Source organism: Anabrus simplex, chromosome 12 (genome assembly GCF_040414725.1).
Source record: "Anabrus simplex isolate iqAnaSimp1 chromosome 12, ASM4041472v1, whole genome shotgun sequence".
In the NCBI taxonomy this organism is placed as follows: domain Eukaryota; kingdom Metazoa; phylum Arthropoda; class Insecta; order Orthoptera; family Tettigoniidae; genus Anabrus; species Anabrus simplex.
Window position 1 is genome coordinate 89,165,873 of NC_090276.1, and position 27,059 is coordinate 89,192,931.

Genomic DNA, 27,059 nt, shown 5'->3' on the forward strand with positions numbered 1-27,059 from the left:
TTCGTCTCAAGTATTTTTGTAATAATGAACCATGGACAAAAGCTGAGTGGCATAGTACGTGGTCCTGAGAGTCGGGATACCAGTTGCTATGGAATGGGAGTGGGCATCTCGGACATATTCTGAGTCGTGGCACTCCTTGTGCTCAGGCGGCCAGGACTATACAATTCACCGGTGGTCCATAACCCGTTACAGAGATCCTCTCTTGGACTATGTGCAAGTAGGGTAGCATCCTGCTTCAAAATTTACCGAGCTCAGAACACTTTAAGCAAGCCTCGGACCTATGGGAGTAATGGAGTCCCACTCCCATTTGATAGGCGAGGGACTCCTTGGAAACAACTTGGCGAATGAAACGGAATTCGATGGGAAGCTACCAATATTAATGGGGCTTATGGAAGAAAGAAGGTAGAACTGGCTGAGTCAGCAAAGAGGATGCATCTGGATGTGCTAGGAGTAAGTGATATTCAGGTAAGGGGAAATAATGAGGAAGAGATAGGAGATTATAAAGTGTACTTGACGGGTGTTAGAAAGGGAAGGGCAGAGTCTGGGGTAGGGCTCTATCAGGAATACCATTGCACGCAACATAGTTTCTGTTAGGCACGTAAATGAGCGAATGATGTGGGTAGATTTGTCAGTTGGAGGAATTAGGACAAGAATTATGTCCGTGTATTCACCATGTGAGGGTGCAGATGAGGATGAAGTTGACAAGTTTTACGAAGCATTGAGTGACATCGTGGTCAGGGTCAACAGCAAGGATAGAGTAGTGCTGATGGGCGATTTCAATGCGAGAGTTGGGAATAGAACTGAAGGATACGAAAGGGTGATTGGTAAATGTGGAGAAGATATGGAAGCTAATGGGAATGGGAAGCGTTTGCTGGACTTCTGTGCTAGTATGGGTTTAGCTGTTACGAATACATTCTTCAAGCATAAGGCTATTCACCGCTACACGTGGGAGGCTAGGGGTACCAGATCCATAATAGACTATATCATAACCGACTATGAATTCAGGAAATCTGTTAGGAATGTACGAGTTTTCCGGGGATTTTTCGATGATACAGACCACTATCTGTTCTGTAGTATCTCTAGGCCTAGGGTACAGAAAGTGAAATCTGTCTGCAAACGAATAAGGGTAGAAAATCTCCAGGACGAGGAAACTAGACAGAAGTACATGGATATGATTAGTGAGAAGTTTCGAACAGTGGACAGTAAGCAGATTCAGGATATAGAAAGTGAATGGATGGCATACAGGGATTCTGTAGCAGAAACAGCAAGGGAATGCCTAGGAACAACTGTGTGTAAAGATGGGAAAAGGCGAACGTCTTGGTGGAATGATGAAGTGAGAGCAGCCTGTAAACGTAAAAACAAGGCTTATCAGAAATGGCTCCAAACAAAATCCGAGGCAGACAGGGATTTGTACGTAGATGAAAGAAACAGAGCAAAACAAATAGTTGTTGAATCCAAAAAGAAGTCATGGGAAGATTTTGGTAATAATCTGGAAAGGCTAGGTCAAGCAGCAGGGAAACCTTTCTGGACAGTAATAAAGAATCTTAGGAAGGGAGGGGAAAAGGCAATGAACCGTATCTTGAGTAATTCAGGTGAACTCGTAATAGATCCCAGGGAATCACTGGAGAGGTGGAGGGAATATTTTGAACATCTTCTCAATGTAAAAGTGGTGTTGCAAACAGCCAAGCTCATGGGGAGGAAGAAAATGATGTTGGTGAAATTATGCTTGAGGAAGTGGAAAGGATGGTAAGAAAACTCCATTGTCATAAGGCAGCAGGAATAGATGAAATTAGACCTGAAATGGTGAAGTATAGTGGGAAGGCAGGGATGAAATGGCTTCATAGAGTAGTAAAATTAGCGTGGAGTGTTGGTAATGTACCTTCAGATTGAACAAAAGCAGTAATTGCACCTATCTATAAGCAAGGGAACAGGAAGGATTGCAACAATTATCAAGGTATCTCATTGATTAGTATACCAGGCAAAGTATTCACTGGCATCTTGGAAGGGAGGGTGCGATCAATCGTTGAGAGGAAGTTGGATGAAAACCAGTGTGGTTTCAGACCACAGAGAGGCTGTCAGGATCAGATTTTCAGTATGCGCCAGGTAATTGAAAATGCTACGAGAGGAATAGGCAGTTGTCTTTATGTTTCGTAGATCTAGAGAAAGCATACGACAGGGTACTGAGGGAAAAGATGTTCACTATACTGGGGGACTATGGAATTAAAGGTAGATTATTAAAATCAATCAAAGGCATTTATGTTGACAATTGGGCTTCAGTGAGAATTGATGGTAGAACGAGTTCTTGGTTCTGGGTACTTACAGGGGTTAGATAAGGCTGTAATCTTTCACCTTTGCTGTTCATAGTTTACATGGATCATCTGCTGAAAGGTATAAAATGGCAGGGAGGGATTCAGTTAGGTGGAAATGTAGTAAGCAGTTTGGCCTATGCTGATGACTTGGTCTTAATGGCAGACTGTGCCGAAAGCCTGCAGTCTAATATCTTGGAACTTGAAAATAGGTGCAATGAGTATGGTATGAAAATTAGCTTCTCGAAGACTAAATTGATGTCAGTAGGTAAGAAATTCAACAGAATTGAATGTCAGATTGGTGATACAAAGCTAGAACAGGTCGATAATTTCAAGTATTTAGGTTGTGTGTTCTCCCAGGATGGTAATATAGTAAGTGAGATTGAATCAAGGTGTAGTAAAGCTAATGCAGTGAGCTCGCAGTTGCGATCAGCAGTATTCTGTAAGAAGGAAGTCAGCTCCCAGACGAAACTATCTTTACATCGGTCTGTTTTCAGACCAACATTGCTTTACGGGAGTGAAAGCTGGGTGGACTCAGGATATCTTATTCATAAGTTAGAAGTAACAGACATGAAATTAGCAAGAATGATTGCTGGTACAAACAGGTGGAAACAATGGCAGGAGGGTACTCAGAATGAGGAGATAAAGGCTAATTTAGGAATGAACTCGATGGATGAAGCTGTACGCATAAACCGGCTTCAGTGGTGGGGTCATGTGAGGCGAATGGAGGAGGATAGGTTACCTAAGAGAATAATGGACTCTGTTATGGAGGGTAAGAGAAGTAGAGGTAGACCAAGACGACGATGGTTAGACTCGGTTTCTAACGATTTAAAGATAAGAGGTATGGAACTAAATGAGGCCACAACACTAGTTGCAAATCGAGGATTGTGGCGACGTTTAGTAAATTTTCAGAGGCTTGCAGACTGAACGCTGAAAGGCATAACAGATTATAAATATAATGTATGTATGTAAGTATAAAAGGAAAGAATTAGCTCAAAAGACAACAGAGTTTGTACAAATTGCTTATTTGAAATATAATTGCCCTTCGTCTCCCTTTTCTTCCTTTTGCAAATACCATCACTTTTTGACGTGCTGGACTTCTTCCATATTTCCCCCTGATCATTATTAATAGAGGATGGTTGCCCAGTTGCACTTCCTCTTCTTCTTCCACTGCCACGTTACAAGCGTTACTGCAGTACGGCACATTTCTGATTTTTGCATTAACTCTCTTGGAGCCAGGCGGTAGTGCGAGCACCCGCCCTTTAAATTGCCAAAGCCGATCAGGTCGGCCTTTAAAACCCCCAGTCACCAGGCAAATGCTGGGGCTGTACCTTAATTAAGGCCACGGCCGCTTCCTTCCAACTCCTAGGCCTTTCCTATCCCATCGTCGCCATAAGACCTATCTGTGTCGGTGCGACATAAAGCCCCTTGCAAAAAAAAAAAAAAAAAAAAACAGTCGGAAGTTGCCAGAGCCGATTACATCGGCTGGCTTAAAATTCTGTGATATACATAATTTTGTGGCAACTTATAGTGACGTGCATACTTTCGTGACAACCTGTAGTAAAGGGGCTACATATCATTGTGTGCCTGACCTTGCTTTGGCAGTTCTAAGAGAGTCTTCTAGGTTTTACAAGTCGTTTCCTGTGTTTAGAAATACTGCTAACCAGGCAGTAAGAAATTGCTCCTTGCAGTGAGTGGATTTGTGATAGCAAAATGGCAAGTGGTTCACGTGATATTTTTTCAGCATGTATTGATGACGTTAAATAAATGCAGTATTTCGAACAATGCAAAGTTCATGCGGATGATTGATTGGATAGCGATAGTTAATTTAGTTCAGAGCGTGGCAATGAAATTAAACTGGACACGCCCCTGGGATCACCGCAGCTAAAGAAGAGACGTTTATTTGTTTCTAACGGCACTAAAGCTACTGCGAATATGGTGGTAGATGAAACTAGTGATGACGAAGATAATGATGATAATATCTCTGGTGTACATTTTACGGAAATTTCTCCCAATAAATCCGACAACATTCCTCAACCTCCTATACCCTTCTTGGAACTTCCTGGACGTAACATGCCCCAACCGCCTGATTTTCCACCCATATCAAACTTCAATTTACTTTTCACTTTCTCTCTCTTAAACCTTATAGTCCTCCGTCATTACGTAAATGCCGGTCTCCCCGCAGGCCAAGTGTAGCGTGTCTGCCTCTCACCCGGAAGTCATGGGTTCTATTCCCGGCCAGGTCAAGGATTTTTACCTGGGCATGACGGTTGGTTCGAGGTCCACTCAACGTAAGTGATTGCAATTGAGGAGATATTTGAGGGCGACCCCGCTCTAGAAAACCAAGATTAATGACCGAGAGCACTCGTGTCATTGACCATGCGTCACCTCCATCAGGGCTTTAGTGCCATAGATTTTAAATTATGTATATTCTGTTGTATTGTAAAATGTTATTTTTTGAAATACATACTGGAACCGAAAACTAGAAAAGGATTTTTCTGAAAACGAAAACTATAATATAAACTATTATTTTTTAATAATTCAGAATCTTTTAATACTATGTAGTCCGCGCGTAGAAAAATTCTTGTCAGTAATGACATACATCAATACATATACGTAAATTTTATCGGCGAGTAAAATTGTCCTGTTTTTACTATAGTGACATATGTTTGAATCTTTTTTTTTTTCTCGTTCAAAGTAATTTTATATAATTATATTTAGAAATATAATTATATATTTAGAACAACTGAGGTAGCTTTTCTTATGTCAACTACAAAACTAAATCATCAAAAATTACGTTACACATATACTTTTGTATCGTAAATGATTTTTTCAAAGTCGATATTGAGAGATGGAATACAGTGAAGATGAAAAAGCCTTTGATTTCACAGATGATGGTGATTGCAAGTGTAATGGTAAGAACACGTTGCATGCTCTATGCATGCGGTCAGATGCTAATTTAGACAACGTTACAAATGCTGGTGGAGAAGGGGAACGCAGGAACTCAGGAACTCTCCGCTCACACTCGCGATAATCAGGGGGAATGTGGAGCTCATCAAAGCACTATTGGAAACAAGAAAGGCAAACCCCAACCAACAGCTGATGTCAAAATTTGCAATCCGCTAGATGTACTGATGGCTCGGTCAGGCACGGACAAGCTACCACCAAACGACGTCATGGAAATGGTTTAACATTGGAACATTGTGTTGGAAGAAGGAGGGTGGTACAACAGAATAAAGTGGAGAGGAATCATAATTGCTCCTACCTGGTGTCAGCTGGAAATGGGAAAATGAGGATGATGATGATATTGAGAGAGAAAGTGCGAAAATGTTTTTCTCTCCTAAAAATATACGTTATCGACAACTATAATATCAACAGTAAAACATTTTTGATTCTTTATATCACTCTAAATCAGTTCTTTATTCTATGTAGTTGATATGTAGAAAATTTCTTGCCAGTATTTGCCATACACCAGTAGATATACGGAAATTTTGCAGTACGTGTATTTCCACTAAAGCCGCCCTGGCACTTTACAGTAGTAGAGTGGAGGCGGAGCTCTGGCCTTTTCCAGCTGATGGTGAGCATCCAACCAGATCAGCTCCTGGCTCCAAGAGGGTTAAACTCCAGCAACTTCGGCAGGAGCAGTGTAAGAAACCTTAATTACTATCCTTACTTTCCTGCACACATTTGATTTTTTCTTTATCAGTTAATTATCTGATCTACTTCACAGATTCCTTTGCTCAGCCAAAAAAACCTCATCTCTTATTATTTAAAGTCACATTTAGAGGCTGGGCTATTAGGGGCCAAATCAGTGAGAGTCTAGCGTATTTCAATATTGGTTCTTGCATCAGCCACACATCCCAAAATTTACTGTACTACTGTCAATTTTGAAATTTTCTCACTTATTCTACATTAAGCATTTCTGAAAAAGAACAGTATGGGGGACGGGGCATGGGATTTACAGAACTTCCAGCAGGAAAAGTTTTGTGAACCACAGACAGGAGACGTAAGAGAAGAGGCTGAAAGTCTGTTTATAATACAGTTTTTAATATCTCTTTAAATAACAGATGAAAACATTCACACAGTGATATTTTAACAGCACTCACTCAAAAAGAAAAAACTAAAACAAAAATTGAGAAGTCTTTTTACACACAAAATAACATTAAAATCACCTACAAGTAATGCCACCATCTTAAAACTTTTGTATACATAAAATGCTGGTTTCCAGACGAACTGTGGTGGTCAAGAACAACTGAGGTAGCTTTTCTTATGTCAACTACAAAACCAAACCATCAAAAATTAGGATATAAAATGATCAGAACAACAAATAATGTTAACATACGTACATACAAATATTTCATTTACAATTCTGCTTTTTTAAAAAAATATTTTATTCACGAAATCAAAAGCTCTTCATCGAGAAATTTTCTTAAAATGGATTATTTTATTCTTTATGCAATAATAGCTTTGTTCACTTATTACACAATAAAATTGGTCAGGAATTAAGTAATAAGAGTAATAATAATAATTACAATAATAAAACACGATGAATTACTAAGAACACAATTAGTGGATTTACAACAGAAAGTGGATTTTGTTCCCTGGTACTCTAACACATTCACTCGCCGAGGGATCGCCTCGGGCCAGTCAGCAGGGCACTTCTATCTTCACAACTGTTTCGTCGAAGATGGATAACTTCCCTATTCATCAAGTACTGTTTATTGTCTCCGTGATTATTGTTGCGTGTACTTGTCGGACAAGACAGACGACAAGCGCAGGTCCACTTCCACGAGGACGAAGCAAACTTTAGAAGAATGTTGCAGACATCAACCAAGAAGTGTGCAAATTATATATTATAATGGAGGAAATCTAGTTATAGTGGTATGAAAATACTCATTTCCCATCAGCGGGCCTTTTTTGAAAACATCTGTAGGCACCGTGGCTCTCATACTGGACTAAACAGCTGATTAAGCCGCATACACAAACCTACTTCCATCGAGTGTTCCATGAGAGGGTCACTGTTCATGACTGAAAAGGCCTTAAGAGCTTGAATGCTATGTTGTATTCAAGGACAAGTCAGGGATCACATAAAATATGCTTCCTGTTCAACCTCTCTCCGAGTTTACAAACCTGACAACTAAATCTTCAGAGACGAGACCGATGACTTTACCCATCCACCAAGAAATCAAAATAACTCTGTGAACCTGCTCCTTTCCTCAAAAAGTCCCAAGTATACTGCTGTCCGACAGGTGAAGTGCTCCCAGTTTGAAAACATCATTCAATAGCTAATAAGACATAAGAACACATGAATTTTGTTTTTCCCATGAGAAATTATTGAATATACTGGAGAAATTTAACAAGCGTACAATATTACAGGATCCATCTAATTAACAATAATAGTACAGCCTCCCCATATTACTGGCAAAAACATCACCAAATGTATGTTTCGCTTTCTAACATTCTGACCCACAGGTGAGCATCATTTTCTACATAACCCATTCGTAACAGAAGTATCAATCTTGATTTTATTTTCATTTTCTATCTTTATTTACATCGGTCTCTTTTCGGGCCAACTTAGCTGGATGGTGGAGAAAGCTGGGTTCACTCAGCATTTCTTATGCGTAAGTTAGAAGTAACAGAAATGAAGGCAAACAGCAAGGGACTTGGAATGAGGAGATAAAACTTGATGGATGAAGCCTGTACATCTCAACCAGCTTCGATGGTGGGGGTCATGTGAGCCAAATGGACTCAGCCTTGAAGGGTAAGAGAAGTAGAAAGAGAATAAGGTGGTAATGATTAGACACAGATTTAATGGTAAGAGGTGCAGAACTAAACTAGGATTGTGGATAAGGATGCGGACTGAACAACGAAAAACATAACAGTTTATAATGTAGATGTACACAGTCGTCTACCTTCTTCTCCACCAGTATCTACAGTGCGGTCCACAACTTTTGAAGCGTGCATGGCGGAGTTACAGCCACATGCAGACACTTTTAGTCATGTGGTTAAGGTGCATTACCGTGCCGGAAGAACCCATCCTCCCAAGGAAAGACAAGTACAGGCAGACGAGATCGCCAAGGATGGATTCATAACCAAATCGATCAAAGAGTGCTTTCCACATGGATGATGGGACCTAGATATAACACTGCCCCCACTGCCTTGTGTTCCTCCACCAATGGCCTCAGGGTGTTGGTTCTCCAACATTTCTTGCCGGACACGCTAACATGCATTTGTTTTATGCAGCTGTAAATGTGACTAGTTGGAGAAGGATGCCTGTCACCAATAAGCATTGGTACAGTTGCCACACCACCGAGCAAATTCCAGTCATTTTCGTCGATGCACCTGTTTTAGCATGGATGCAGTCACCCTTCATCTACTCCAGAGCCCCATTCGCAGAAGGGTTCACTGAACTGTTACGGTAGAAACGTTTCTGGACGCCAACTGGTTTATTTGGACGGCTAACTGTTCCACTACAGCCTGTCAATTGACCTTCATGCACCGTCATAGTCGACGTTCACCTTGGACATCAATGGCGCATTGAGCTCTGCAGTTTCCAAATGGTTCTTCCCAATAGTGCTATTCGTCCATTCACAATACACCTTCACCGCAGAAGCACGTAAACAGTTCGCAAACGTTGCTGTTTCCAAAATGCTGACCCTCGGCCCAAGCCGATGATCACCCCTTCTTGCAACTTGGTTAAATCAGTTCCCTTACCCATGACAGCAGCAAGTGCAGCCTGTCAGCCACGTCATGGGCTACGTGCAGATTCTATCTAAACTAATGATTAAACGGTGTAGACAGCACTTAAAGAGTCAGAATACTGTTCTGATGGGTTCACAATGTCAGGAAGAAAAGTTTTAAAACAAAAATTGAGAACAGGCTGAAGATTAACCTAAAACATTCCAAGACTGTGTTCAGGTGGAGATGTTGCAACACAAGCATAGAAAGTGAAAATGATTAAAACATTCAGATTAAGATCAAATGGTTCTCTGGGATAGCAGGTCAAGCTCAGAATGGTGGATGGCAAAATACGAACTGGAAGGTAAAGATCTTGTCAAAGAAGATACTGGCATGACGATCGCTGAACTGAAACAAGCTGCCCACAATAAAGCTGAACGTAGACACATGATCCATACGACGATCAAAAGCCGTATTCCACTGAACAGATGAAGATATATTTGTTGCAGACTGCCCTGAAACAGTGTGGATAAAATGTTATCGGTTTAGATGGCGCTGAGTGGCTGCCGAGGCGATACCTACATCATCCCGTGCAACTCGCCTTAAGAAGTAGGATAAATATTCCAAAGTACAATATTCTTTTATAGATACTCTTTTTCTTTAAAAAAAAAAAAAATCTTCCCATTAAGAAACCATCTTAAGCCAACACTTACATGTCAGGCTTTCCAGTTTTCAGCTCTACAGTATTTAGTTCACACCAATTAGGAATCAAAAGAGCTTACAGATATAATTCTGTGGAAGATAGGGCAGGCAGCTTTACGTGTTTGTTAGTAAGCGATGCACACATACTCTAATACTGACAGTCCTGCACAAAGAGAAAACAACTCACTATACAGAATAAATTAGTGGCTCATTGCTGGAATGTGGCACACATACGTTATCTAATTACTTTACAAATATACAACACAGTAAATGATTATCATAGGTGTCGAAAACCAGAAAGCCCAGACAATTTACTATCACACACAAGCAGTCTTATGCCTTTCTTCCTTTAACTCGACAAGATGATGGGCCAGAGTGGATATGTCAGAAGCTTGCTACGATTCACACACGTTCAAGTTTCCATTCCTTTATTTCTTTGTTTCTAAAAAGGCACAGGTATACACGAAAACGGAAATGTACACAGACCTGCACTTGGAGGGACAACGCAAAACTCCACAAACGAAACACGTCGACGCAGCCGGAGGAAACCTACGAGTAGCAACAGGAGTTATTCCTGACCGTATCGACCCCGCGCCCATCCCTCGGTGGGTTCAAATCCCAGGCAGGCAGACCCTGCCTTCCCCAAACCCATCATCCCAAACAACCCTCGCGGTCTGCAGTGCACAGAACGACAAAAATAGCGACAGTCATATCCATGGTTCTGGCTGATGTTACATGGAACAAATCAAATTAAAACTGTTGAAGAAAGAATAAGACTTGTCTATTTACAAAACATCTGTGGGACTACAATACATGTTTGTCTGTCTGTCTTTTAACATCACTTACCAAGAGCAGTCAAGAAACAAAACAATAAAGCCCATTTTAGTAAGAGTCTCCTAAAACAGTCTTCTAGAACCAAAACTAATTTCCAACACAAAAAGCCAAAACATTTAAAATAAATACAAAGCCTTTTTAAAAATTGAGCTAAATGAGGATGTTGCAGCTTGTTCTCGTACTGGGTTCACTTTGAGCTTTATATTCTATCTGCACAGCAACCTTCCACCCTCCTATTCACTTCAATTGCAGTAAAACCCTTCAAATTTTCCATAACATAAGTTTTTAAAATGCTAGGCCATCCCTTTGGTGTAGAGTTTAAACCACTTTAACTGTAGGCCAGGAGCAATCTTTTCTCTGCTCGAGTTAGAACACAGCCGGTGAAAGTCGAGCAATATGGGCGACCGGGTGACCATACAACGCTACAAGCCTTACTCCACATAACTGAACCTCTCAGTACTGTAGTGTGTGTTCTTCTATCCTCCTATTACTAAAAATGTGATCCAGAAACTGAAATTCAGTGCTGGCTAGAACTGCTGAGAACCTATAAGTAATGTGTGCTCTACCGTGCACACACGTACTCAATTTCTTCATTAATAAGGTAGTAGTATGCCAATGTAACCACCTCTGTTTGCGTGCATATCTAGATCAAAGCACAATATTTCAGGTCGCCATGACCAAGTGTTAATATTTATAAAATATTAGCTCTTTACAAATGACAACTGATGCCTTATTCCAATATATGAAATCTACATTCAGGTACTTAAAAATGCTTTAATCTTTTGAAAAAAAAAAAAGAAGAGGTATAGTTCATTTGAGAGAGGCTTCAGCCGTCAAAACAGACTGCTCGCTGACGATGGAGATACTGTATGATCTAAGGACTTCTATAAATGGATCCTACCTTAATTTTGACCCAACCACTGCAATAGATAGAGGGTACGTCAGTGCAGAAAGACAATGCTGTGAATAGCATTTTATAACTTCCACAATTTTATTTGTGAGAAATAAAACTTAGCAGCGACCAAAGTATTTTAGAGTAGCTACTGCTTTCTGACTACTGGTTATGAACAAAAATCTTGTGTCTAATTGTCTAATGTCCTTTTGTGCTTAAATGTGTTTCCAATGTTTTTAGGTAGAGAAATACATGAACAAATCAAGCTCAGCAGCTCTGGTTGTAGAAGATGCAGTGAACCCAGTTGGTGGCTACGTGCTCCAATCCTCATCTGCCGCATGTCCTGACTAGCCTAATGAGCAACATCTGGAGCACTGCACTGGGTAGGTGCGGCTGGCCACCCGACAATGAACACATCGCATTTATCAGTTGTGGAATGTATGCCTGGAGACTGACAAAGGTTTACGATATTACAAATAAATAGTTTTAAAAAAGATCACTCCCAGTTTGAGTACAGCAGGACATCTCCGAGCCTCATACGTAACAAATAAATTAAATAAATAGGATAAAATAAATAAATCAGAATGACAAGTGGCACAAACCTAACCAGCACAGTGTTACCAACACAATACACAAAAAGTTCACAAATGCAAATAAAATAAAATAAAAAAAGAGACCTTAACACTATGTAACATGAGAGATCAAGTGTGTTGACGAGTGTTTTTGAGCCAGAGTGGGGAAATCTTCAGGGTGGCCAACCAAACCTCAGTCTGAGTGAGTTAACATACGGAGTGCAATACAATGTGGAAGTTTGAACCTGAATGTAAAAAGTATTTGATGTTATACTTGTGGAAAAAGAGAACTACTAAACAGTTATCTTAGCAATTCTTTCACCTTACTTTTTAATAGTAATTACACACAACTGACTGTGTCGTAGTGAAAAATGTTTTGGGACTGAAATGAACAGCTTGAGGCATCCAGCAAACAGAACAAAACTCTCTCTCTCTCCCTTGATGTCATCTGCTTAGTTTGCTGTTAGAAGTTCAAGAAGTGAATACGCAAAATAAAATGAGTGAGACGGTCTGTAGCGGAATGAGGTGTGGACTTGAAGAATGGAGAGCTACCCAGTGGGAAATAATGAAGAGACCAAAGAGTGTAGGATATGGTTCACAGATTCTCAGATATAGGTGCAAAATTACAGGAATAAGATAAAAATTCTGGCCTGCACATAAATAAACATAAAACAACAGAATTGAGGGTGAAATCAATCTTTTCCTGGAGAGTGAAAGAATGGAAGAAATAATGGAACTCCCATGTCAGGCAGCATTTTATCTAAAGGAGGAGGATCAGACAAAGAATTAGAAAGGCAAAGTTTAAATACAAATGTTAAATCTGCAAGGGAACAAGAAAAATAGAAAAACTACAGTATTTGTAAACAGATGTCACAGATTTTCAATGCAAATTTGGTGGGAACAACTATATTAAATAAAGATTTGTGCGAGTTAAGAAATCTACATGAAATTCCAAAGAAGTTAAATATAGAACGTGTACTGGGAAGAGAGGATGGAAACATCACCAAAGCAGCTTCAAATGGAACCTCTAGGAAATAAACAGAAGATGAGGGAGATGCAGAATAACCTGGTGAAACACTGCCAAAAAGTGAAGCTGACCAACAAGCAGAACTGGAATGAGATCAAAGTGCTGGCAAAGAGGGTTTGTTCCACAACAGGCCGAAACGTAATTAATGTGCTTACTATAGAACACACTAAGTCATTCACAATAAAATTGCATAAGCATACGGATCTCTCGTACTGAGTACTTGTACTTATTAGCACCATTGTTGTCAACACTATATGACAGAAGAGTCTGAAAGATGATGGCCATTATTCACAGTGACAGTGTTGGTATTTTCTAATTAGCTTTGACAGACTCATTAAAGCTAGACACGAGACAGGCCAGCTGCTACTGAATGAGCAGTTTAAACTGGCCTCAAGTAACTGCTCAGGAGAATGAAAGTGAAGCGTACCATTCGTGATTGTCAATAAGAAAAGCACACAGAAAATAATAGGATAGCACTTCAAGATAGCTCTCAGTGGATTTCAAGACCTTGGAGTCAAACCCACCAGAGATAGGCAGATTTTTGATGAAGCATCTCTGGCAATTACCTAACAAAATTAATTAAAACTCAGCCACAGATTGTCCAAATGGTGGAGTAAAAATGACCATCAAATGCCTACATGGCATCAAATAAAAATGTCTGCAAAATGGTAGCTGAGGTCATCAACATTTCAAGATTTAAAATTTCTGTACCAGTACCTAAAAGATGAGTCCAATATTGCACTCAAGACATCAACATTGTTGAACCTGAAGAATGATGGCGGGGACTATGATTGAACATAGAAAGTGTTACAAGTTACTTGAAAGGTTTTCAAGAAGGGAGATTTATTCAGTTTGTTAATTCAAACAACCATCTACTGATATAGTGATGAATTTAATGGCAGTGTTTATCAGTTTTTCACTGAAAAATTCCAGTCTGTCAACAAACTTATGCAAATTTTATCATTCTTATTTGCATAGCGGGGCCAAAGACCCCTTTAAACAACAAGTATCATCATTATTATTATTTGCATAGCTTGCTTAACAGCACATTCCTTTTGATAACAAAATACTTATTGATTTTCAATCTTGATTTGTACCAAGCATGGGGTACTTCTAAAATTTCTGGTTGGCAGGCCACCCTGAATGTACCATCTTCCTGGAGGCAGCTGGTTGTATTCCCCTAAGAAGTATCCCACATCAGGGAACCACCGCAGTGTTCAGAGAGGCTGAGGTTTTATTGCTTTCTGTGGAACATTTGACTTTAAGCTACAGAGGAAAGAAGGAAGACCCGTGATGCTAATGACACTTACAGACTAGTCCAAGACAAATTTAGAAAAGGCACAAAGATCTGAAGAGCAGAAGAAAAGCCACACAATGTGACAATTATTGCATACATGCTCTAGCTTTATTATTGCAAACTTGTAACAACATTAAAAAAGCACCGAACAACAAACACAAACACGACAACACATTGGCAGTGGGTCCTCCAGGAAGATGGCTGTAACAGAACATCAAGGGGGAAAATATACATAAATTATGGCACACTCAAGAAAACTGAAGGATGAAATGCAATCCAGTGAATGTGTGAAGACAAACTACACAAGAGAGAGACACGAGACGAGACCTTGGCATGGTCCCGCAACGGCTCTCGTACACAAACACAACAAAAACAATCCACAGTACTTTTATTTCTAGCAAGAACTATTACAAACGGCAGTGGACTTGCTTTTACAACACCCCCGTAAGTAACAGTGGCAGCTTTTTGGCAGTGATAAGTTATGATCAATTTTCTCATTTTTAGTTATATCTTTACTATTTTCTTGTAACATTTCTAAATATAAATTAATGTTTATGTTCTTCATTCTTTTGGCTCACAGATTATTTCAACACACATACAATATTTGTTTATTTTTAAAAGTGGCACTATTTAAAAGAAAATAAACAAAGTCATCTACAAATATTTTTTTAGACTTTCCAAATTTTCTACTCTCTTACTTTACATAAATAAAGTATTAATATGAAGTGAGAAACCTCAGTTTCCCCCACAAGCTGAATATGTACACAATTCCTTACTTCACTATGTACAATGCATTCACATTTTGGCAGTGTGAAAGTTAAGCTGGTTGTTTATATTTCTTGAAAAGAAAAAAATTGAGGGCATAGGAGGGCAGGGGGAAAAACACACGTCTTTCCTTCTCCGCTTGTCAGAATTGGTCTCTTCTTTCTACTTATTCACACTCAACATTTTGCACTCCACACGAGAGCCACTACAGAAATCTAAGTCTACAATCTACAACTCGCCCACTATGTACACGACATCCTTTCTTTATCTTTGGGGAGACCAAGTCTGTGACACCATCAACTTTGGTATGAGTTTCTGTAGGGCTGGCACTCTCCCCCTCGACAAAAACTTAAAGAAATGGCTTTTTCTTTTATTTCGAGATCATTGCTCGCCGACCGGCACATACTGTACGACCTTGTTCACACACTTACAAAATTTAAAAACAATTGTACTTTACTCAATTTTATTACAATTATGCTTTCAGAAGAAATGCCAATTACCCTGAGATAACATGTACCTGTAACCTACGGAGCCGAGTACACGGGTGACCTTCTTCACTCAGAGCGAGACAATCCCCACTGTATTGTAGCACATACCACAAGAAAAGATTGTTGTGCCCTGAGAATATTGTTTTCATCATCCTGGGTAAAGTTAGACGATCTCTTCCCTCAGGCACCTTCACTGCCTCATATCATGTTTACTCACGCAACTTTGCTGGCAATGTTGCCCGTGTTTTGTCTTGGTTCAATGCTGTTTTAAAGCAGGAAGAAAATTTGCACATATATCAACCAGGGTTTAAGTAACAGTCTCATTTGTCACAGTTTGCTACAACATCTACCACATTGCACTTAATCCTCCATCAGTGTTAAAAACACTAATTCCTCGGAGTTTAGGGGCATCAGTCAAGATCAAGCAACCAACCCTGCATTGTGTTCTGTTGCTACTTTTTTAGTGCCTGGAGTCTGGACACTCTACGGAATTGTAAGAAGAGGAGTTGAGGAGCAATATTAATGCCTTGCTACCAACCAAATCACTTTATCACGCTAATAACCAGTCAAGTGCTGATAAAATGGACAAATGGTTATTAGAGGAGTTTTTAATCAGACAAAAATTGGGAACTGAGTACTAATGTTGTGAAGTTACCCTTGCCCGTTTTTCTACAGCATACCTGCACACTTTCAAAGAGAGAAATCCAGAAGATCGTAAAGTTGAAATTTTTTAACAACACGCGCATGCGTCGCAAAGTCTTGAGACATAATGAGAAAGGACGGCAAGGGGGGAGATTATAAACAACACTAATACAAGTCAAATATATGTTATGATCACCCCTGAAATTAAATACGTGCACAAAGTTATATCTTGATGAGTGCTCATCTGTTTCCACTTAACACTGGGAACACTTTCCATGATCGTATAAAACAAGGAAATTTAGCAGAATATGCTTCCCTAAAGGACGGATAATATCCTTTCTTAGTTGAACTCATTACGAACACCACTAAAGATACTAAATCGCTTACAAATTCGTCACACAATTCCACGAGTTTCAGAATGTTACACCCACACACAAAGTCTTTCACAGCTGCTATGAAGCACAACGCAGTTACTAAAGTTGTTATAAATAAATTCACAGCCTGCTACTTTTCATGGATTTCTTTTCTTCAAAATCACAGTCTGCTACTTGTTTGGGAACATCTCAGTGAATGAAGTAGCAGTTTAGGCCGAACAGGTGACAAAATCACAGTGATAATCGAAAATGTGATTATCGATACATTTATCAGTCAAATTTCAAACACTGCATCTCGTATTACCAACTATCATCAAAAGTTAAACAAATCCGATTTGACTGCAGAAAGCAAAACCAAACGCGGATATTCAAAATCCGTACAACAACATTGTTCATCCGTACAACCATAAAACACACTCAAAATCCGTACATTTTACGGAAAAACCGGAATACTTGGCAGGTATGCTACGGGGTCGGGTATCTGTGAGCATAGCAAATTCTTACGACCGGATGCCCTTCCTGGTGTCAACCTTATCAGAAGAGATAATGACATGATGTATGATAGTAGGGAGAGTGTGAATCATGGTGCCGGCACATAGCCTACTCTTGTCAAATAGCACCAAGGGGTCTGCTAAAGGCTTAACATCCCCATCTGACAGACAGACAAATTCCCATCAACAGCGTCATATGCAAAATGAACATCAAAAATAAACTTGAAGTAAAAGTTTGGGAATATCGAGCCAATTACATACTGTACGTACTGTGTGTTGAGTACCCCACACAAAGGCTAGTTGGATCCTCAGCAGCTCACAGATGGCCTAGACACAACTGAAGAGGCGTACAAGGCAAATTAGGAGGGATGTAGTTTCCCATTGCTTTCCTCACTGGCCCAGATGACACCATTACATATCAGTCCGCCAAACCCACTGAAATGCACACACTAACTGACCATACGAGTGACATCTTCACAGCACTCGTAACAGGGCTGGCTGCATAATGAACAGGGTTTCTGGCATCGCTCCTAACTCATATCGTCAAAGCCGAGGACGAGACTGAGACAGGTCGATGGAAATAACAAATTTGTTCTAGCTCATACCAGTGCACTGTAAGTGCCAGCAAAGGCAGGATTAACTAATAAAAAAGTGCAAATCCTTATCAAAGTAGCAGTGCAAAAGTAATACTTCACTACGAGCAAAAAAAAAACAACAGAAAAAGAACAGCTTCATATAATCATCGGGTAACTCTGAAAGTAATAAAATTCCAAAAAGCAAATTACATCATTTTTGTTTTGCACATCTCATTAATTTCATCTTTCTGAATAGTGATTTGGTATGGGGCACAAGCTTTCAAACGTTTGCACAAATATAATTTTTATTTGTACCTTCTTGTGACTTCTTTTTGTTTTCTAGATTAAACCCTGATATCAACTGTGATTTTATCTCTGGAGGTGGTTAATAACAGAACACTATGATGGACGATGAGAAATGGAAAATGGTCGAGGTGGCGATTGTTTTTAGAGGAAGTACAACTGGGCAACCATCCTCTATTGAGAGGTGGAAAGATACATTCAAATGGACAGAATCCATATTTCCCCCAAATCCGCATGTAGTTGCACAAGGGAACATATGATGGTGGTGGTGGTGGTGGTGGTGGTGGTAGTGGTGGTGAAAAGTCATGCCTAACTTAAATTCTCAGACTTGAGTATTATAGGTAAGTTAAAAAAATAAAAATAACTGGAAACAAAATTTTCTGAAAACTTTCTCATTGCCAACGGAAAGTGATCATTGGAGCATGAAGAGAAAATTACCAGCAACAAGCTTCATAAACTGCTCTTGACATTTTAGCAAGATTTTTGAGCAAAATTTCAATATATATAGAAAATACATGTAAAGATTCAAGTATTTACTTCAATGAGAAGTTTGTAAAACCTACAGCAAACACTTGGACGAGTAGGTGTCTTGAAGGAGGGAATGCTCATGTAAGCTGTGACAATGGGAGTTACGTGAGTAAATTGGTATTTTTCCGACTGAAAAAGCATTCATGTGTCATTCTAAAATCTGATAGTCTTGTCCCACTTTGTTTGCGCAAGTTTTCATTGGCATTTCAGACTGGAGCAAGGAAATTTGCTCAAAGTTGACAGCAATTCAATCAAGTTTGTCTTCTAGCACTTTTTTTTTCTCTTCCCATTACACAAAATAAGATGGGCAAATTGTCGATATGATATTGCACATCACACAGTCACCTCAACCCACAGTGTTGAAAAAAAGAAGTTCATGCTACTCCAACCAGGATGCATATGGCAGTGGAGGAATTTTAGTGGGGAGAGTCAATCATACTCGACTCTGAGTGAAGCAGTTGGCCAGCATGTTCCGTGTGAAGCCACAGTGTGTGCAGGTCGGCATCACTAAAGAGGCTGCTCTCAGTTACCACTGGTACCGCAACTTAAAGACAAAAGAAAGAGAAGAAATACAAGAAAAAATTCCATTCTGAGTAAAACAAACAATAGCAGGACTATTGCCATCACAGTCAGCTACAAATCCTTTGTCAAGAAACCAGTGATGAACCGGTGCACACCTTCTGCACTCAAACAAGAGCTTACGTGGAAAAGTTAGTGCAGGTCCCAATGTACCCGTAGGATGGACAAGGTAGCATATAGAAAATATAGAAGAGTAAACTCTCCACAATGTTTTAGAAAAAAGGTACTCATCGACTCTGCCAGCTGGTGTACGAGGCATTGAGGAAAATACGGTCCAGAATTTGTTTCTTTTTGTGCAAGGAAATCAAATCAACCTTGTGCCTGTGAGACCTTCAAACTTTTCTTTATAAACCCGTGCTTGTAGAATGGATCAAACACGTCGACTCAAGTCCGAAGCTTATCACGCGGGTTTCCCAGGTTTCCGAGGCCGGCGTATTCGAAGACTCGTCGAGGTGCCGAACAGCACTTGGTGAAGCGGGTCGATGGATTCCACGGGCAGCTGGGAGATGGCCACATTCCGGGAAGAGCAAACTTCCGACTCGGGCAGCCACTCATCGCTCAATCTGTGGCAAAGACACAAATAAACAACAATTATAACACTATTCGTTGATAAAAACTGCAGCTAACATCTTGTGCTACTATTTGGGTATTTTATAGAAAAAAAACCAACAGTACGGGAAAACATCAAAGACAAAAAGCTAGGTTGCTCCATTTTCACTTTCTGCTGCCTATTGTGTATTCATCTGACTTGCTGTGCTTGCCTGTGCTTTCTTTGATCTATTCTCCACCTCAGAATTTATCTTTAATTAAAATGAGAAGTCATAGAAAACCATTTTGAAGATTGTGGTGTAGGATTGAAAACTATGTCTGTATTCCAAATCCACAATTAATTTATCCTACCCAGAAAATCCAAGTAATCACTTTACATGTGAGTGTTTGCTCTACTTCAAATATTATCATATGGCCTTAAACAATATTAACAATGACTGTACTAATACTTCAAATTTTTTTGTTCCAGGTACAAATTCTAGGTTAACCCTTTGACTGCCAACGTCCGATTCATCGGACGTTCGAGGTTCAGTCTAAAAACGCCAACGTCCGATTGATCGAACGTTCCGGAAAAAGTACTTTCCAAGTTATTTATTCGTTTTAATAATATGTAATACATGTTTTGGACTAGTTTTGGATTCAACAAGACTATATACAACAAGTTTAGTTGAGGAACTTGCTGCCGAGTGGCTTGGTGGCCAAGCGGCAATTCAGCTCCTGCGGGCGGGTAACGACCCCCTTACTATTTTACCGAAGAAAAAAAAAAAGGAACGTAACTGCTCCGTATTCAGAAAGAGTAGTACTAGTCAAGGTGGTAAATGGAATAAAGACCAGATACATTTGTAGACAGTGTAAGAACCTCCCTAAGCACATTTGGTAGAGCACGTTATAAACATGTGTAAATATTAGTAAATAATTTCTTATACCATATTTTTAAGGCAAAAAGTGAATTTTTGAGCGTTACGTCTATGTGAAATATACATTAGTAGAAATTTTTTACTTAAAACAAACCAGGAACTGCAGCATTTGCATGTAATGTGAGATTAGAAAATTTCACGTTAATGTAATAATAATAATAATAATAATAATAATAATATTTTTTTTTTTTGCTAGGGGATTTACGTCGCACTGACACAGATAGGTCTTATGGCGACGATGGGATAGGAAAGTCCTAGGAGTTGGAAGGAAGCGGCCGTGGCCTTAATTAAGGTACAGCCCCAGCATTTGCCTGGTGTGAAAATGGGAAACCACGGAAAACCATCTTCAGGGCTGCCGATAGTGGGATTCGAACCTACTATCTCCCGGACGCAAGCTCACAGCCGCGCGCCTCTACGAGCACGGCCAACTCGCCCGGTAATAATAATAATAATAATAATATTGTAACTGTAATATTGTACATAAGGCTGTATCATTTTATATATAGCATAGGAAACACCACCTCTCTAAAATAATGCAGCTTTTGATAGTAAAAATATTTTTTCTTACCGGTTTTTGATCATGAAATAATTTTTTTTCAAAGAAAGGAAATATTTATTTGAATTATCACTTCATAAAATAAAAGTTTTAAAAATAAAGGTGCATTAATCTACATAAATAAAATGTCCGAAGCATTACCTTCGAAACAAAAAAATGCCCATCCAATTTACATGAATTGAACAAAAGTTATTACGAATAATTTACTGCAAGGTAAAAAGTGCTCATTAGGCCTTGGCGGTATAGGACATGGACACCACGTATGAGGCTGGCGGTCAAAGGGTTAAAGCAACGTATCGGTGAAATTTGGTGAAAATAATGGACGTTGCCTGACATTGTCACTATTCTCATAAATAATATATTTTGTTTTGTTTTTCATAATTCACCTAAACATGACAGTAGCAACATGAAGAGTATGCCATCTCCACAGATAGTATGTAAAATAATATCTGTGTATCAAAGACTTGCTTCAAATGAGGTTTTAGGACACTGCACAGTAGGTAAAACACAGAATGCCAATGAATAATTGCATAGTGCAATTTGGGATAAGTGCCCATTCCATTAGGAATTGCTAGGCGGGCAATAATTCCATTGTGGAGATTTATCTCCCGTATGCAGTTATCAGACTGTGCCTCTTATAATGGGCTTCTGATAAGTTCACCTGCATACACTCCAACGTCAGTGATGAGTCTAGTGTCAGACCTAAGATGAAATGCTGGTTAATAGAGCAAACGCCTGAAAAATCTTACATCTGATCTGGAAGTGTGTGTGTCAAAACAGGAGACTGCTGTAACATCAGCAATTGCTGAATTCAACATGGGTTGTGAAGCAAGTGTTAGGAGTGTTAAGTTAGCAGCTCAGGACAGAAAATTAGTGTAATGAGGGACAGTCATAGACTTGACCACAGTGGAGTGTCTGGACGACAAGGATTCAAAACAGCTCGAAGGAAACTAAAACTCTCAAAAACTGTGACTGAGACCAGGAAGAAGGCAATAGAGAGTCTAATATACGGTGCTGAGGAGTTTTAAGTCAACTAGATTGAGGTACTGGACTATTGTTCATCCCAAAATTTCGATCTCATTTTTCTCAGAAATTTTTTCCAGCACTTTTCAAGATTCAAAATGCTCCTCGTGCCACAATTTTCAACCAATCTACCTGAAACTCCAAGGATAGTTTCAGATATAACAGAATAACAAACCTGATGTACAAATTTTACACTATATGTAATAGTTCAGGAGCAATTGGCTGTTTTCTCATCATGATCATCATAAAATATAAAAATTGAGTTTTGCCTATGTGAAATTTTTTTTGTGTGTGTGTAATTAAAACTTTTCGAAACACACACACCACTTCTTTCATGTCAGTATTTTAAAACTGAGAATTTCTTTTTAGCCAAACCTGTTGAGCCGTTTGGCCTGAGGAGCATTTTATAAATCATTGAAAGATTTTTAAAAATGTTGTTAAATCTTTTAATATCTCAAAAACTGTTGCTGATAGAAACGTGAAACATTGTATGTTGAATCATATTGATACCGACATAAAATGATCAAAATTCTAAGGTGAAAGGATGAAAATCGTAGATTTTTGGATTTTCAAAGAGCGATTGCTCGCTACTACAATATTGTGCCTTTCTGTCCCTAAGTTTTCCTGTCAGGTTAACTTTATTCTAAGAATACTGTGGAAATTATTCAAACAAATACCTCTGACGGAGGCACAATACTCACATGTCCTCCGGAAACCACCTTAACAGCACACTGGTCTTGCCGTCTGTCTCCACCCTCCTGGCCATCACCTGGAAAAAGCCAACTATCTGTTATACAGGTGTATGATCAAAATTTATTTATAACCAATAAAACATTCAATGATCCATTAAGAGTGATTTCTTTAGTTTATCATAAGAGATACTCTGTAACCGAGCGAGCTTTACAGGCCAGGTAGATGTACTGGTTGGTGGTGTGGGTTACTGTAGTCATGTCCTAGTTCGTAAACCTGAGAGTCGGGATACATATTCCGAGTTACGGCCCTCCTTGTACTAAACAACCCACCGGTGATCCCTAACCAGTAGAGGAGTGCTCCACACTTGGACTATGTGTCAATAAGGTCAGAATCCTGCTTCACAGAATTTTTCACCAAGCACGCTCAGAACGTTTTAAGCAAGCATTGAACCTACAGGGAGTAATGGATTCCCACTCCCATTTGACAGGCGAGGGACTTCTTGGAAACAATTTGGCAAACTAAGTGGAACTCGATGGAAAGCTATCAATATCAATAAGGTTTTTGGAAAAAGGAAAGCAGAACTGGCTGAGTTGGCAAAGAGGATGCATCTGGATGTGGTATAGTTAATGATATTCGGGTAGGAGGAGATAACGAGGAAGAGATAAGAGATTATAAAGTGTATTTGATGGGTGTTAAAAGACAAGAGCAGAGTGTGGGTAGGACTGTTCGTCAAGAATACTACTGCGCGCAACGCACTTTCTGTTAGGTACATAAATGAGTGAACGACATGAGTAGAATTGGCAGTTAGAAGGAATTAGGACTAGAATTGTCTCAGTGTATTCACCATGTTAGGGTGCAGATGAGGATGAAGTTGACAAGTTTTATGAAGCACTGAATGACATTGTCAGGGTCAATTGCAAAGACAGGATAGTGCTAATGGGTGATTTCAATGCAAGAGTTGGAAATAGAACTGAAGGATACGAAAGGGTGATTGATAAATGTGGGAAAGATATGGAAACTAATAGGAATGGGAAGCATTTGCTGGACTTCTTTGGTAGTATGGGATTAGCGAATACAAATACATTCTTCAAGCATAAGACTATTCACCGCTTCACATGGGAGCGTAGGGACACCAGAACAACAATTGCCTATATCTCAACCAACTTTTAATTCAAGAAATCTGTTAGGAATGTGCGTTTATACGGGGGAATTTTTTATGATACATTCCACTATCTGATCTGTAGTGAACTATCTTTAGGCCTAGGAGAGAGAAAGTAAAATCTATCTGCAGACGATTAAGGGTAGAAAATCTCCAGGATGAAGAAATTAGAAGTATTGTACTATCGTACTGTGTGCCTTGTGCCACTTTTGCATGATAACAGGCAGGTGAGTATATATTTCTTCAGAATAAATGGATAACTGCAATCTATTCTGATGAAATTAGGTATGAAAGGCTTATTTTTGCTTAACTACGTGTATTTTCAGAGTGTTTGTGTTTGTTAATAATAAAATTAAAATGACAAAAATCAATTACACTCACAACCAAAATGTAATCGGCTTGACAGGGGTTAAAAGCTGTACCTTCCCGTACATTTCAAATTAATTGCTGTGATTTGGCAGTAGACGACCTACAGGAGGCTGTCAAACTAACGTTTTTGCCCAGAATCATGCCAATATGATGATAAATGATTTTTTTATGCTTCATAATCTCTGATTTTGATTCACTCTTAAAATTTGAGGTTAAACAGTGTCCTCGACAATGTTTAAACAATGCCTTTTAAACACCGATTTTGGCAGTGTCTAAGTGATTTGCAACTCAAATTAATGAGAACATAAGTTTGAAATGCAAACTTTGTCAGGAAGCAATCCTTTCGAATCAAAAGTATTAAGGTGATGATAGCCACTTGCTAAAAACAGAATCCACACTAAATGAAGTAATATAGCTTTCCTCTCAAACTTTGGTATCATTCCAGCCCCATGTGTAAAAATAAAATTTAAAAAATAATAATAACAATAATTTGTAATCGAGTAAAACACTGTACTCCAACCCAGTTACTTCGCCCTGTATCTCCCTCTATCTCCCAACTTGCAGACTTGCACTACATACAACTTGAACTAAATACGATGTAATGGAAACTCTGGGCTATCTCGGCTATCACACTCCTTCAGCAAGAAAAGTTATGCATATGAACTATGGGAATGTCTTAAGAAGATTGGTACATGTTACAACCTTCAACATTTGATTTTTCAAAACCAAAATATAATATATAAAGACATGGGCTTCTTTTTTAAGCAAGGGCCATTTTGAAAGAAAATATGAACTACTGAATATTTTGGACACTTTATATTTCATCCAACTGTAAACAAATTCAGCTACGTATCGATGTTTGTTCAAACATTTGTCATATCGTGAGATAAATCTGCCGGCTGTGATGAGAGCCACGTGTAAACGCTTGCCGGCAAGGAACCTTTTCAGGTGAAGGAAGAGATGATGATCACTAGGCGCAAGGTCAGGGCTATGGGGAGTGGGGGAGATGATCTAATTACTGCCACAAAAACAATTCATTGTTACCTACGGAGACAAGTCTTGCATTGTGACAAAGCAACAATACTCCACCATATAGTGAATAATAATAATAATAATAATAATAATAATAATAATAATAATAATAATAATAAATTCTTAAGATCAAGAGTATTATATAAACGTTAAAATTCAACCAATGCCAATACTCCACCATATAGTGAATAATAATAATAATAATAATAATAATAATAATAATAATAATAATAATAATAATAATAATAATAATAATAATAAATTCTTAAGATCAAGAGTATTATATAAACGTTAAAATTCAACCAATGCCAAAGCAGCTATATGGGGAAAAAAAAAAAAAAAACCACCATGGTGCAATAGCCCCGAAGGGCCACGGATTACCAGGCCCGAAGGCCTGCAGATTACGAGTTGTAATGGGGTCAAAACAACGAATCCTCTCGGGCGTTATTCGTGGCTTCCTTGACCAGGGCCGCCATCTCACTGTCAGATATCTCCTAAATTGTAATCACAAAGGCTGAGTGGACCTCGAACCAGCCCTCAGATCCAGGTAAAAATCGCTGACCTGGCCGGAAACTGAACCTGGGACCTCCGAGTAACAGGCAGGCATGCTACCCCTACACCGCGGCCCAGCAACTATGTGGGACAAACTGCCTGCAATTTTCATATTCATTACAATGAACGTGTTAATGTAAAAAATATAACAGGTTCTTTGGTATGAGTTCTCATATGTCTGATTTCAGTCATTCTTTCACATCTATAACTCAAGACTTACAGGTCCTTCGTTTTCTCAACAAAGGTAATCTACTTAATTATTTAGAGAACATATTTATTAACATTAATCAAAAATGTAATTGGACAGACAAGCTAAATAAATTATCGGAGAACACAAATGCATCAACTGAGTTCTGAATGACCTTGCACGCACATCCGCTCCCTGCCCACTTACTAAAGCCCTTTTATGCCTTCCCCTAACCGTTCACTATCCCAAGCACGTGACACACAGCACGTAGGCAGAGTCCAACAACACGGCGGAAATGTAAGCAGTCAAATGTACCCCTCTCTTACACATGACTGTTACCCACAAAACTTCAGATACGTAAATTATTCAAGGAATTCAGATATTTAAAAATTATTGATGATTCATTTACATTTAAAAGGTACATCAAATATAATATACACACAACTGGTTCAACTCATCTTCGGTTATCGTCATTTGGTGCAAAATTTTGACGTGAGGTTTTTTTCTGAAAAGTGAAGTAGGGCACATCAGGTAAGTTGGATACAGTATCAACACTGGAAAATATTCTTCCCGCTACGAGGTGGCAATACACCCTGAAGTGAAATAAACATGAAGTCATAAAAATACAATTCATGTAAGTGCATAATAATGAAATACCGGCAAAAAAAACGTCCAGCTCAAGAAGGGTTGGGAATCGAAGGAAGGATCCTGATAGATTTCCCCAAACCGTTTGTATCCAATCTTATACGAGTGACGTGTCCATCCACCCTTTTTCTTGGATACGAACGTGGATCCACTGCGGAAATTTTACTTCAGGCATTGTTTTTCGTTTTAGAACAACGTAAGGTTACATACAGCAAGCACTGCAGTACATCGTTGTTTTCTGCTTCCGGTAGTGCATATGATAACACTCGATGTCCCCTTCTTATCGATTGTTCGACTTTGTAGCATATGGGAACGGAATGGTGT

The 27,059-nt window shown here is 39.1% G+C and overlaps 1 protein-coding gene across 3 annotated transcripts in view; it reads right to left on the reverse strand.

Annotated features, from left to right (window-relative positions):
- Positions 1-6,332: 6,332 nt before the first annotated feature.
- jing (AE binding protein 2 jing) overlaps positions 6,333-27,059 on the reverse strand; it is a 342,693-nt gene continuing 321,966 nt past the window's right edge. For all 3 annotated transcript variants that reach the window (XM_067156359.2, XM_067156360.2, XM_068229898.1), the window contains exons 6-7: positions 22,800-22,867; positions 6,333-19,616 (exon numbers count right to left, since the gene is read on the reverse strand). In XM_067156359.2, the coding sequence (XP_067012460.2) occupies positions 19,454-19,616; positions 22,800-22,867 (231 nt within the window). In that variant the 3' untranslated portion in view covers positions 6,333-19,453. The remainder of the gene's footprint in view (positions 19,617-22,799; positions 22,868-27,059) is intronic.